At 41.3% G+C, this 15,095-nt stretch overlaps 1 protein-coding gene across 1 annotated transcript in view; it reads left to right on the top strand.

Annotated features, from left to right (window-relative positions):
• Positions 1 to 12,431, top strand: part of AKT1 (AKT serine/threonine kinase 1) — a 118,327-nt gene extending 105,896 nt beyond the window's left edge. The window contains exons 13-14 of the mRNA XM_081313090.1: positions 5,551 to 5,653; positions 10,637 to 12,431. Coding sequence (XP_081169216.1) covers positions 5,551 to 5,653; positions 10,637 to 10,716 — 183 coding nt within the window. The 3' untranslated portion in view covers positions 10,717 to 12,431. The remainder of the gene's footprint in view (positions 1 to 5,550; positions 5,654 to 10,636) is intronic.
• Positions 12,432 to 15,095: the final 2,664 nt, after the last annotated feature.

The raw sequence follows: 15,095 nt of genomic DNA, 5'->3' as shown, positions 1-15,095 counted from the left end.
GAAGGCTTTGATGCAGGGCCCTTGAAGCTGATTTTTTTCCATTAATCTTTTATTGAATGTTGAGGTCAGCATGAACACTTCCAAGCATATTGTCATTCGGGTTAATTAAAAGAGTCTAATGCATTAAGATGAAAAAGATGTTTGTAGTTAAATTTACCAGTACTTGGCAACATGCTTCCACTTTTCTCCTTTTAAGTTCATAAACTTGCTCTGAGGTTCACTTTCTTTTTTCCACTATTGCCTCCATTCTGGCAGTGGAACTTAAAAAGAGGAAAATGAAGAAGAGAAAGAGCTAGCCATGCTGACTGATTAGCATGCATTTCAGTTAATGCTCCAAGACATCTTTGAAAAGCTCAGCCTTGTTTTGTGGTTTGAAAAATATTTATATTCTAAACCTTTTCTCTTTGTATGTTGTGTTGCAGTTTTCTTCTGACTCTTAATTGTATTGGGGAAGGAGGATTGGCATTCAAAGATCATGTAATTACATGCCAATTCTCTGCATTTTTAAATAGCAGAAGGACCTCCCATCTGAACTGTATTTTTCCCCAAGTAGCTAAATGGCATCATTGATCACACTGCTACTAGGGCTATTTTGGGCTGTCATTTCCCCTCTATATTTGGACTTCCCTGCCAGTTTAAACCCCAAAATGCTAATTGCACTATGTATATAAAAGACACATTTTCCTCAGCAGACATTTTTCGCCTACCTTGTGGTTAATGTATTCTCTGTATTGGAATCAAGGTTTCAGTGATCATATTTTCAGTTTGCTAATAACTTATTATGAATGTAGAGTATACTCTAGTTCTCCATGGGAGAACATATCCAATGTTTTTATAAATGCAAAAAGTATTGGAGATGGTTCTAGACAAAAAAACACCTGTGATTTGGGTGGCTGTGTGTAATTTTTTTACTAGAATTCCTTTCTTGTAAAACTTAAAACACTTTTTCTGCATAGAACTTTATGCAATTTTTGTGTAAAGATTGCCAGCATAGACCTAAAATTGCAGGAGGTGCAATTCTTCTACAAGTTATTTTTTACTTTTGTCTATTTGAATCTGGATGTATTTGTCAACTCTCTACTATTAGTTTTTGCAATCATTTGTTTGCATCAGCTTATTCCCACATTTCTTTTTTAATTTGTTAAAAAATTAGCTTGTAAATGTTTTAAGTGAATTTTTATGTGCATTCCTTTATGTATGTGTGCATGTGTTACGTGCAACATATATTTTATACATCATTCTTGCTCACATATATTTCACTATGCAATTCTCCCTGAAGTTTTTTTCTTTTTTTTAAAAAAAGTGCTTATTTTGTGGTATCACAGAATCTAAAGAAATGTGAATACCCAAGGATTGCTTTTTGAGTTGCCTTTATTTAGAGGAAATAAGGAAATGTATTGGGTAGATTTGCAGTACAGTATGAAAACCCAACACATCTCTCCCCGTTGCTATTTCTTTGTGCTACTTTGCAATCTTGGCACAACGTTTAAGCTGCTATTTTACCTACAAATGATCCCAGACTGGAATTCCTGGTCTAAAATGGGTGCTAAGACTGGGGGGAGAGGAATGCTGGAAGACTGCTGTTCGAGTTGATCTATCAGTGGTCTAGTTCAGCATAAATGCATTTCATATGAATCTTCTGAAAATTGGTTTTTATGGGGTGAAACAAATCCACTGAAACGTCAGAAGAAAAAATTATTCTCTTATTTTATAAAGCTAATAGTATTGCTACTTTACTGTGCTGCTGCCTCTAAATCCTGTGTAACTTGGTCTTTAAGATGTCTGACTTTCCCTGCATGTTTTTTTAATAAGCTGCAGATATTTCTAGTATTCTAAACTACAACATGCTGTCAGCCATCCTTAAGCTTATCTTATATTCTGAGTCACCCGTTCAAAGATGTTCAGGGCATCAAAGCAATTCTTTAAAAAGTGAATCAGTTGCCAAATGTGGGGGGAACCCTATACTGGAGAATGGTTGATTTTAATTTGGGAATGAAAGGCTAAATTTATTTCCTTAGCCTTCTATCCTGCACCAGTGAAACTGGACTCTGAGCTTCTGTACCATTAAATGCTTGAGGGAAAAAAGACTATTTTAAAAAGTCTGTGCCTTTCCCCAGTGCAGAATTAAAATGCTATTCACCAGTTCTTGAATGTAACATTAGTTGTCACTGCCACTAAACTACACTGTCATTATTGCAACTGCTGTGACTCACTGAAGAAGGATGCTGGCTTTGCTGTTCTATCTCTTATGTCCAGCTGGCAGGAATAAATCTGCCAGTCACAGCTCTGCAGAAAGCACGAGGCCATTCTGGTTGCAGGACACATTCGTCGTAGGCTTTCTTCTTCAGCTTCTTCTCCTCTATCCCATCCTATTATAATGCAGGATGAGTGAAGGGTTTAAAAAAAAATCAGCAGAGCCAAGTCATGGAGGGTGCTGAGTCACTGGGATTTTGTTGCCCTCTCTTCCTTTCTTTTATCGGCGACAGACACTGACTTGAGATCCCTATATGCAGGGCTTTTTTTGTCATAGAACGCTCAGAACGGAGTTCCGGCACCTGTTTTGGATGGAACCTTGTAGGGTAGGCAAGGCGGGTTGTATGACGTGTGTGAGTTCCGGCACCTTTTTCTTTTACAAAAAAAGCACTGCCTATATGCCATGTTTGGGAAGCAATAAGGGCAGGGTAGAGTAGTCCAGTCTCCGCACTTTGACTGTCCAGCCTGGTGCTAAACTGGTAAAGCCATAGAGTTAAAAGCCCTATTAGCACAGAATTTCTGTATCCCTTTCTTTAGTGAAAAAACAGCAGAATGATAATCAAGCCACACACGCACACACGCATGGACACCGATGCTGCCAGAACATTAACACTTCAGCCTATCACTTAAGAAGTATTATCATCTTCTCAAGTTGCTTGAATAAAGCTTACTTTATTTGGTTAAATCTGGTACAAACTTCAAGAGCGCTTTTTTAAAGAAAGAAAAATGGATCTTGGACTAAAACAAGATGGTAGCTGGCAGGCATAAAGGTCATAGGAGATACTTGAAAAGAATAAGTTATATGCCTCCTGGATTTATACATTTTTGTTTTATTTTTTTTCTGTCTTAAATACTTGCATCTGTATTCTAAGTATTTTTATTTTTATTTTGCATAATGGCAAAAAATTAAAATACCAAGATCGGCTTTGCAAAATTAAACATTTCCTTTTTATATTTTTATAACTGACTTATCATCAGAGGCAACATCTCATCCCACCCACGCATGTAATACAACCAGTCCTCGGCTTATGACCACAATTGACCCCAGAATTTATGTTGCTAAGTGAGAAATTTGTTAAGTGAGTTTTACCCCATTTTGTGACCTTTCCTGCCACATTTGTTATGTGAATCACTGCAGTTGTTAAATTAGTAACATGGTTGTTAGGTGAATCTGACTATTGACTTTGCTTGTCAGAAGGTCGCAAAAGGTGACGCTGCAAGCGTCATATATATATGAACCAGTTGTCAAGTATGCAAACATAAATCACGTGGCCCTGGGGATGCTGCAACGGTCATAAGTGTGAAAAATGATCATCAGTCACTTTTTTCAGTGCCATTGTAACATTGAATGGTCACTAAACGAACCATTGTAAGTCGAGGACTGCCTGTATTTATTTCTTCAAAGAAAATCATTTGACACTGCTCTGTATATACTTATGACTACAGTTGAACCCAAAATTTCTGTTGCTAAATGAAACATTTGTTAAGTGAGTTTTGCCTCATTTTATGACCGTTCTTGCCACAATTGTTAAGTGAATCACTGCAGTTGTTAAGTTTGTGATATGGTTGTTAAATGAATCTGACTTCCCCATTGACCTTGCTTGTGAGGAGGTCACAAGAGGGGATCACGTGACTAGGAGACTGCAGCGGTCACAAATATGAGTTGGTTGCCACGCGTCTGAATTTTGATCACGTGACTACCGGGATGCTGCAATGGTTGTGTGAAAAACAGTCATAAGTCCGTTTTTTCAGTGCTGATGTAACTTTGGTCACTAAATGAACTGTTGTAAGTCGGGGACTACCTTTAGTATCACCTAATCACAATTCCCAACCTCTGCTGTGCTATGTCTCAATATTATCATTGCAAGATGTCTTAACGCAGGGGTTTTCAAGCATTTTCAAGCTGCTAAACCTGTTAAAAAAAAAGTCCCAGGAGCCCCAATCTCCAAAATGACAAAATTAAGGGTTTTTCACTGGAGGCATATCTTTTCTGCTGTAACCCCCCAAAAATGCTCTAAACATCTTTGGTGACACCCCTCCCTCCCTTTTAGGCTTCCATGGACCTCGCATCAACTTCTTAGATAACCCTAGGAATTTTTTAGCAGAAAAATCAGTCAAGATAAAGATCTTGCACACTAATGCGTGTCCTGCCCTAGTTGTTCATATCTCCACTTTTTTATCTCCTGCCAAAAGGCTTAGGGTTAGAGTTCTCAGTCAATGGTTGACAGCCAGCTCTGAATTTACGTACTCACAACACAATCAGGGGAGTGATTGTGAAGGGCGCAGCAGCTGAGGAATTAAGAGGCTGAGCTTGTCACCCTGAAAGTTGGCAGGGCGAGACCTTAGTACCACCTGACGGAGTGAGCTTCCGTTACTTGCCCCAGCTCCTGCCAACCGAGCAGTTCAAAAGCATGTAAATGGAGGTAGATAAATAGATACTCCTTCACTGGGAAGGTAATAGCATTCCATGCGCCTTTGGCATTGTAGGCATGGGACACAAAGGCTGGGACAAGGCTGGGTCTTCAGCTGTGAAATTGGAAATGAGCACCACCCACCCCCTAGAGTTGGACATGACTGGCAGGGGAAGCCTTTACCTTCTAGAACAGGTGTCCTCCACCTTGGCAACTTTAAGACTTGTGGACTTTGCTGGCTGAGGAATTCTGGGAGTCGAAGTCCACAAGTCTTAAAGTTGCCAAGGTTGAGGACTCCTGTTATAGAATAATCACAGCAAGGATTTTGCACTAATCGATTAGGTCCACGATGAACAAAAACTGTCAAGGCCGTGAACTTTTAACATTAGTGGCAGGCAGAAGAGGATCCAAAGCCTAGGGAAGTCTAGGTGCACCAACCTGTACTCTTTGAAGGGAGGCTGGGATACATTTCTGTAGAGGGGAAAAATTTCCAGGTGCATTGAGATCAAAACTACCGACCAGCGCAGAATCAAAGAAGTGGATTTTCATTTAATTAGTACTTTATTTTCGTTTATAAGAGGGTTATATTATTACTCTATAACAATTTAACTGAAATTTAACTAAAAGAAAATAGGCTCATCAATTGGCTGAAGCACTGATGAGTTCATGCTGCAGTGTGGCATTAGGGATCAGGGAGGGCTTAAAGTTGGAATAAAAGCACTCCCATTCCTATCCTACATTTTAAAAAGAATATGAAAATATTTTACTGCCAAAAGTTGGTTATTTGGCTGCCAAATTTCAGCAATGCAGTCCCAGCTACCTGGGGAGGGCTGTTGAGATTTCCCTATTCTAGTAACTCAATTCCAGGTTTTATTTCTTTTTACAGCTGGTACCTCCATTTAAACCCCAGGTGACGTCTGAAACAGACACGCGCTACTTTGATGAAGAATTCACAGCACAGATGATCACTATCACCCCCCCTGATCAAGGTAATACTGCTTGAAAGTGCCTTAGGTGGACAACAGGGCACATGTTTCAACTGAAAGCTTAATAAGCTCTTGTCTGAAACTCCGGATAAGTGATAGCTCTGGGCAGGATGCTTCAGTGGTCTCGACATAAGTTGTGTTTGACTGTTTCTTTTCACAACTCACCAGTTTTTTTAAAAAAATAAGAGCTCTTTGTATCGTGAATTCTGGTGTTAAAGTAAAAGTAACTAGATACCATGTTTCCCCAAAAGAACTACCTCGAAAATAAGCCCTAGCTGGATTTTTGGGGTGGGCCTAATACAAGCCCTACCCCGAAAATAAGCCCTAGTTTGGGGGCAAGGTGCACGCCTAAAAATCAAGCTAGAGTGGGGGTAGGGGGTGGAGCTGCCCTACCCACCCTGCACCCACTTACCTTACCAGTACGACCGCTGCAGGCAGGCCTCCTACACCGTGACACTTGTGCTGCGTTGCCGCTCCTTGTGGCAGGAAGCCGCATGGTGCTTTGGGCCGTTGCTGTCGGTTGCGTCAGGATGTCACATGGTGCTTCAGGCCGTTGCCGCTCCTCGTAGCAGGAGGTTGCATGGTGCTTTGGGCTGCTGCCGCTGGTCATGGCAGGAGGCTGCACAGTGCTTTGGGCCGTTTGCAGGAGATCGCATGGTGCTTCACACTGATACCGCCGGCCATGGCAGAACGCCATGCAGTGCTTCAGGCCGTTGCCACCAGTTGCAGCAGGACACCGCACAGCATTTTGGGCCATTGCCACCAAAGCACCAAGCAGCCTCCTGCAAAATGGCCTGACACACCATGCAGCCTCCTGCTGTGACCAACAGCAATGGCCCAAAGTGATCAGCGGTACCACGCAATGCGTCACATGGGTCTGGCTGCAAGTGGTGGCAAGTGGCCACTGAAAAGTCAACCAGCGGTGCAACAGGTGTTGGGGTGTGGGAGGCCTGGCTCTGGTGGTCCTAAGGTAAGGCATCTCTCCAAAGTAAGACCTAGTGCCTCTTTGAGGCAAAAAATATATATAAGACTAGGTCTTATTTTCGAGGAAACACGGTAGTGGCAGCAACAACTACCAACCTATTACATCAAGGCAGAAGATGGAACTACAAGAAGACTTAAGTGCAGCAGCTGAGCTTGTATCAGGCAATACTGGAGGTTTTTCTTAAAAACAGATTTTAAACCCTGCCTGCCTTTTTTTGACAAATCCTAAAATCCACTATCCCAAAGGTGCTTTTTTCAAAAGGAAAAAAAAAGACTTATCTAAGAAAGTCCAGTTGTCTTTTGAAGAAGGCACTTTTGGGACAACCTGGATGACATAGAATCTTCATAGACTAAATCCACTAGATTTGCCGATCAGCAACATCACCATTTCCTGCCTAATTTTCGAGGAAAATGACAGAAAATAAATATTAAGTATTCCTTTCTGAATGGATAAAAAATTATGCCATACAAAAATGTCACAGCCATACTGACAGCAGTTGATTTTAATTTTGTTAAAAAAGCTTATCCTCCTAACCTTAGACGGATTGTCTCCCCCTTTCATCAGTAGATGAAAGCTGTTTCTTTTACCTTTTTTGACCCATGTAGCAAGGCTGTAAACTTAATACACCACTGGCAGTCCTATAAAGGAGGGCTTTTCAAACAGTGGTATGGGTACCACCTGTGGTACATTGGCACCTGGCAGGTGGTACGCGACCATCCTAGAAAAGTAGCAGGGAAGGGGAATGAGCTGAACTGGTGGCAGCACCGCACAAGCCTGAGTGAGAGACGGCTGGAGCTGCAGGGCTGTCAGGGCTCAGCGGAAGTGCCAGGATCAGCGCTTCTTTGGGGCTGTCAGGGCTCAGTGGAAATGCCAGGATCAGCGCCAGGCTCCGCGCCAGGCTCCAGCTGGAGCTCGGCACTGATCCTGGCGCTTCTGCTGAGCCCAGAAGAAGCGCCGATCAGCTGGAATGTTGCAGCATCTCCAGGGTCTTGTGATTTACATTCAGATGCTTGGCAACTGATTCATATTTATGATGGTCACAGTGTCCCAGAGTCATGTGAAGTGACCAAAACGTGCTGCAACCACCCAGCAGACGGGGGGGGGGAATAAAAACAAAATACCCCCCACCTCACCCCTGCAGCCAATCCTCAACAGAAATGCTCACAACAATGAAAACCTCAGACAGGAGGAAGAGCACCACTGGGCGGGCAGGCAGGTGTCTTGCTCGGCTGTGGCTTGGATGGCACTTTTTTCAGTGCCATTGTAACTTCATACAGTCACTAAGTGAACTGCTGTAAGTCGAGGACTACCTATACTTCATCACTTTTTTTCCTTTTTTTTTAATCATCAAGTTTTTGACACCTTGCTAGGCGACTGGTGGTACTCGGATGTTGCCACATCCTAAAATTGGTACAATGGTTGGAAAGGTTGAAAAGCCCTGCTATAAAGGTTTGTCATTTAATTAGTCCTTCCTTTTTCCACAGAGAACACTGAGAATTGTAGTTTTGTATTTAGTGCAGTAGATGGGAGGAATCTCCAATGGAGAATTCATAGCTGCTTCGCTAAACTGCAATATCCAGGAAAACCACAGTTGTTAAAATGACAAAGAGTTAACAGAAGTGTTGTAGTTAGAGATTCTTCTTAAGAGATAGTTACTGGAGGACAGGACTAATCCATAGGGTAAAAGTTTGCAGGTCTCGGGTCCTTTTTCCAAAACTTCTAGGCTATATATTATAGCTCCATCTTCTGCCTTGGTGTAGTAGGTTGGTAGTTCCTGCTGAGACTAACTTAACTCCAGCATTCATGATACAGAGAGTTCAGACAGCAGTGGGTTAGGACGCTGAGCTTGTCGATCAGAAGGTCGGCAGTTTGGCGGGTCAAATCCCGAGTGCCGCGTAACAGAGTGAGCGCCTGTTACTCGTCCCAGCTTCTGCCAACCTAGCAGTTCGAAAGCACGTAAAAGTGCAAGTAGAAAAATAGGGACCACTGCGGTGGGAAGGTAACAGCATTCCATGCGCCTTTGGCGTCTAGTCATGCCAGCCACATGACCATGAAGACGTCCTTGGACAAGCGCTGGCTCTTCGGCTTTGAAACGGAGATGAGCACCGGCCCCTAGAGTCGGAAACGACTAGCACGCATGTGCGGGGGAACCTTTACCTTTACCTTTACCTATGCATCATACTGACAAGTAAAAGAGAAAACATCTGGTGAAAATTAAATAAATTCATGCTAACTCCTGACCCCTAGCATTAAAGGCTGTGACCAGCGAAATTAGTTCTTCCCTCTGACAGATGAATCAATCTCACAAAGAATAAATAGAATTAATTTTTATTTTTAAAGAAAGGAAAACAAAAAAGTAAAAATCCCCAGTCGGCTGTGATATAAAGCTTTCAGTGGCGGGGAAGAGAAATATAGAGTTCAAATCACAGATTGTGAATTAAAAGTATCTCCCATAAAAAGCTATAAAGGACTATAGACTAGATATAACCCTTTGAGCAGCTCACATAAAATGCAATTTGCACAGAACAAAAATATTGAAAATAATAAGATATAATAAAAGATTGAAAATAAGATATATAAAATAATAAGACATCAGCTAGCAGACGCAGAAAAAAATTAAATGTAATGCAGTCCTTAGCTACATTTTTCTAGTCCCTTCTGGGGATTAGATGGGCCTTGAAATTTATGTTACCTCTGTGCAAATATGTGTCTTGGAAATGTTTCTTTGTGCAAATACCAGCTGGAGGTTGAGTGTAAGAGTTAAAGACTTATTTCCAATCTCTCTATCAACTTTGGTTGCTTATAATTTTTTTTAAAAAATATTGATAGAAGGAGGTGGTTTTTTGAGGGTATCTGCTTGTCGTACAAGTGCTAAACCTGAGAAAAAAATGAATCTCTCTCTAGAAAACATTTATTAGTCTTGTGAGAATACTAGTAGCATTACAATTGCGGTGCCCAGTTCACTACAATTCTATATCTTTAACTAGGTGGAAAAATTTCTGTGTCTGATTCACAGTTATCAAAACCAAAGCATGTTTATGCGTATAGGACTTTTTATTTAAGAATATAAACACTTGAGATTCCTATCCACTGAATTCTTATGCCATTAGCAAACAGCAAAGTACATTTAAATGTCATTGTTGTTAATACACAAAGAATACATGAATGCAACAGAAGTATGAGCTTGGTGGGGAATGCAGGTGGTGTTTTGCATGATTAACAGCATAAACAGGTTGTTCGTGTTCATAATTGGGAGGGGAAATACTACCAATCTACATTTTTAAAAAAAAAACATTTAAAATAAATGAATAAAGTAGTTGATTAAGTGCAAAACCCATAGCCAGTCTAGGATTATAATTGTTTGGAAAAAAATTCCTTTGAGTCATTTTTTATTTCATTTTATTTTCTGGTAAATGGATATTTTGTAAGTAACCATGCCATCAGGACTGTAATTTTGTGAACAGGCAAGTCTCTCATGGTGTTTCATCTCTCTCTCTCTCTCTCTCTCTCTCTCCCTCCCTCCCTCCCTCCCTCCCTCCCTGTGTCTCTCTCTGTCTCCCTCTCCCCCTCCCTCCCTCCCTCCCTCCCTCCCTCCCTGTGTCTCTCTCTGTCTCCCTCTCCCCCTCTCTCCCAAGATCTGCTTTCAGAATTCCAAGTGTTTCCTAGCTGAAAATGTCTACCTCATTCTGCTTTAATGCACAGTGTACTTTCCATACCACAGTAGCTATGTTTTAACCGGGACCTGAAGACCTGGCTCATTGAGCTTTCCGGCCAGGACTGAGAATTTTTAATTTTTATTTTTTAACTTATTGTAATTGGGTTTTTAATCAGAGTTATAGGGGTTTTAGATTTTTAATCAAGGATAATTTAATCTATTTTAATTGTTATTAACTTTTTGTATTGTAATGTTTTAATTGCCTTGTGAACCGCCCTGGGTCCTACGGGAGAAGGGCGGTATATAAGTTCAATAAATAATAATAATAATTTCATTCTGTTTCCAGATGACAGCATGGATTGTGTTGATAACGAACGGCGGCCACACTTCCCTCAGTTCTCTTACTCCGCCAGTGGAACAGCTTAGTGTTTCACTTATCCATAACTTCAACCAATCAGACTGCATTTTGGGGACCTTTAATTTCAATGGACACTAGAGAACTCTCTACGATACATGAATTACAAACTATGTTTGTATTACGGTTTAGTTGAATTTGTAGGAAGCCTCACAGGCTATGTATTTAAAACAATCCTGATGAATTTTTGAGTCAGAATCTCTGCAATTTTGAGAAGGAAGATAAGAAACCATTCTTAATGCATTATAAAAAAAATTAAAAAAAACTTTTTCTTCTGGAGAGAAAAAAAAGAACATTTTAGGTTTTTAAGAACATGCACCAAAAGTTTTCTTTCAAAAAGTCTAAAGCAAACGTTGGCTGTTTAAAAAACTAAACAAAAACACAACTGTTTTTTATTTATTTCATACTGTTCATTATGTGTAAGTAGAAAAGCTGCACTCTGAACAATTAGATTTATTTAGGATGAGAGGCAGACTTAGATAGTGCAATAATTAGTGCAGCAACACAAAAAACGAACAAACTCTGGGCCATTAAGGCCATAAGAAATCTGCTGGCAATTGTAGGAAGCCTTTTATAGGAATGGCATGTGGGAATTCAGAGAGAGAGAGAGAGTCAAGAAGAAAATGACGTTAGCACAACTGCTACTACACGTTGCATATCAAACAGAGCTGAATGATCTGTTTTTAAAATTACACAATGTCTGCTGAATACAGCACATTAGTTATACTACAATCTTGTCCCAGCATGTTTCTGGGAAGTTACACTTTAGAGAAACAAATCAGTTTCACCTATTTCAACTGAAAATGCTTTAAAGTTGCAAAAATAGACCAGGAGAAAGGGCAGAATTTGTACACAGTAAAAAAAAGAAACCACGCACAATATTAGTAAGTGAAGAAACATCTGTCCTACTGAGCAAAATCTGGAGTCCTATTTTTGGCAGTGAAGTGATAGGCCCTGTTCATACATGTATTACATCTTTTCCCAGCCTGATGCTTTCCAGAAGCGGGTCACGGCTCCAAATATTTCTGTGCAGCGTGGGCTTTCAGCTGCCACAGAATTCTGCAGTGCGCAATCCTGATACATCTGGAGGGCGTCAGATTGCAGCAGCAGGTTTTAGAGAGGCATTAACATGGCAAGATACTTCGCACATTGAAATCCCGTCCATCTGTTTTCCACTCTTCAATGTACATTTTTAAAGGTTATAGGGGGGAGGGAGGGCAAGCTGGATGGTGCCACGATGTATGGAAGAAAAGTCCCATCAGTGGTTGCAATGGCTATATGTAAAAAAAAATATTAAGGTGAAACTTTATACGATCCAAGATTTTTCCCCCCCTCTCATTTCTTTTTTTATCTTCTTGTCACTTCATTTTGTATTTTCACAGCCACATCATTCTGGATTTACCAAACAAAATTGTCTTTTTGCTTTTTGACACGGGCCAGGATTTTAAGCTCTCGTACTGTGAATGAGTTTATTCAGTTGTGGCTTTATGTTCTTTTAGACACGCTTGTGTTTCTGTTCTCTTACCTGTTTTTTTAAAAAAGACCTATATTGCAGTTCCTTAACATTTTTTTTATTTGAAAGGGAATGTATTTAAAATACCCACAACTTTCCCTTTACACAAAATTCCATTGTTGTGTGCATTGTACTTTTTTTTAACAACATTCAGTTCTAGTATTTTTACTTATATGAAAGTTTCCCTCAAAAGTACTTCAATAAAATGTGCTTTAACAAGTTAGTTTTGTCTTGGTGTTGGTAGAATATATAGGATTTAAAAAGCAAATTTGATGCAGACTTTTCTTATTATGCAGTCTTCTCAATAGTGAATCAAGGCTGATCAATAGCTATGACTGATTAGTGTTATTTGTTTAAAAAGTTGACCTATACTACTCATTAGCAGGGATTTAAGGTGGAAAGGAGTGGACAGGGAAGAAGTAGGGAGGGTTTCGTTTGTTGGGTTGTAAGTATAAGTTCTATATTCCTATGATCTTGACAAAGTCAGCTTGATTTCATTGAAAATGTATGAAGGTTATCTCTATATTTTATTTATTATTTATTTATTAATTTAATTTATATACCGCCCTTCTCTCAAGAGACTCAGGGCGGTGAACAGGGCAATACATAAAAATTAGATACAAAAGTTAAAATTAGATTATTAAAACATAATTAAACAATGCCCAGAGATAATACAAATTTAAAATTGAAGTCGTTAATAAAAATCCCACCCCGTCCCATCAGGCCAGGCCAGCTTGTTTAAAGAGATAGGTTTTAAGATCGCGCCGGAAGGAGCGGAGATCGGGCGCCATCCGGAGCTCAACCGGAAGATGGTTCCATAAATCCGGTGCACCCACAGAGAACGCTCTCCCCCTGGGGGCCACCAGTCGGCATTCTTTGACCGGCGGCACCCTGAGGAGGCCCTCTCTGTGGGAGCGTACTGGGCGGAGGGAAGTTGACGCCGGCTGCAGGTGCTCCCCAAGGTATTCTGGACCCATGCCATGGAGGGCTTTGTAGGTCATTACCAACACCTTGAACCTCACCCGGAAGACAACTGGTAGCCAATGCAGCTCGCGGAGCAGAGGTGTAACACGGGAGTATCGGGAGACTCCCAATACAACTCTCGCGGCTGCATTCTGTACCAGTTGGAGCCTCCGAGTGGTCTTCAAGGGTAGCCCCATGTAGAGAGCGTTGCAGTATTCAAGACGAGAGGTCACGAGCGCATGAGTGACCGTGCGCAAGGCATCCCGGTCTAGATAGGGCCGCAACTGGCGCACCAGGCGAACCTGGGCGAACGCCCCCCTAGTCACAGCTACAATATGATCTTCTAAGGAGAGTTGTGAGTCTAGGAGGACTCCCAAGTTGCGAGCCCTATCTACAGGAGGTAAAGACTCACCCCCCATAATGAGGGGTGGGATATCCTGAATATCCCGGGATGCCGGTACGCACAGCCACTCCGTCTTGTCAGGGTTGAGACGAAGCCTGTTCCTCCCCATCCAGACCCGGACCGCCTCCAGGCACCGGGACATCACGTTGAGGGCATCACTGGGGTGGTTTGGGGTCGAAATGAAAAGTTGGGTATCATCAGCATACTGATGATACCCAACTCCAAAACCACGAATGATCTCACCCAGCGGTTTCATGTAGATGTTGAACAGAAGGGGCGAGAGGACCGACCCCTGAGGGACTCCACAAGCGAGAGGCCTCGCGGTCGACCTCTGCCCGCCTGCCAACACCGACTGCGAGCGTCCCAGGAGATAGGAGGAGAACCACTGAAAAACCGTGCCTCCCACTCCCACTCCCACTCCCACTCCCATTTTCAGCTGCAAGAAGAGGAATTTGTGAAAGTCATTTAATGACAACTTCAGAAGGAATCTCCTGGCTTCATACCTTGCTTGCAGTTCTTTAAAACAGTAGGAAGTTCGACCATACTCTGCAGAAAGCATAAGCTTTAGACTCTCGATACTCAGCAATAGAATAGTAAACAACAAAAAAAGAATGATCTTCAATTATCTATTTCACATTCATTCCCAGTTGCTCGGCTTCAGTGGTCATGTGCTTCAAAAACATGTAGCCTGGATAATTACTAGGCTATAGATTCTATCCTTGACCAGTAATTTACTCCTGGATGTGCATGAGTTTATTGATTTACTAATCAAATGTAAATCCTGCTCAATCAGAAGATTCTTGGTGGCTGATAATAATGACTTTAAACATCCCAAAACAAGTTTGCAGTCCAGCACTTGTTGATGCCAACTGTAGATTGCCTTTGACATGCCTGCATGTGCTTTATCAGATATTAGTAGACTGTTTAAATCTCAGATTGGTGTTACAACTTGTGTACTGATTTGTCCACCTTCTCTCCCACCTGCTATTTTACACCAGTCTGGTACCACAAGCTTGAAATCTTATCTCCCCTTTATTAAAATGTTGTTTCATAACAGACACACACACCACACAGTATGACAAGTGGTAAAATTGTGCAAAGAATCTTCTTAACTAAGACATTTCTTAAATAAACTCTGCTTAATTGATGTTAAAGAGCTAAGAATGGGGGCAGGGTATATTTCCATAGGACTGAGCTACAAAGTCCTGATTTTGCTCTTGAAAACTCTGTCTTAGGGAGTCACCTCCAAATAACAACTTGAAATGTCCTCAGGGATGGTTTTGCGTGCAGGGGGGGAAAATGGTTTTATCACCAGGCTGACTTCTAAGTTGGAGCTCTGTAGGGCAAAGTATTACTTGATGGATCATCTAGCAACCAACCTTGGAATTTTGATGCAGTAGTTGTGCACAAAGTAGCTTGATTGAGTTTTACATTTTTCCAGGGCTGAGCACTGATGAGAAAAAAGTTTTGGGGAAGACAAGAAATGCCAAATTAAAAAGGTCAGAAGAAAG

The sequence above is a fragment of the Vipera berus genome, assembly GCF_964194415.1.
Source record: "Vipera berus genome assembly, chromosome: 1".
NCBI classification, from domain to species: domain Eukaryota; kingdom Metazoa; phylum Chordata; class Lepidosauria; order Squamata; family Viperidae; genus Vipera; species Vipera berus.
This window is presented reverse-complemented; position numbering and strand designations above follow the sequence as displayed.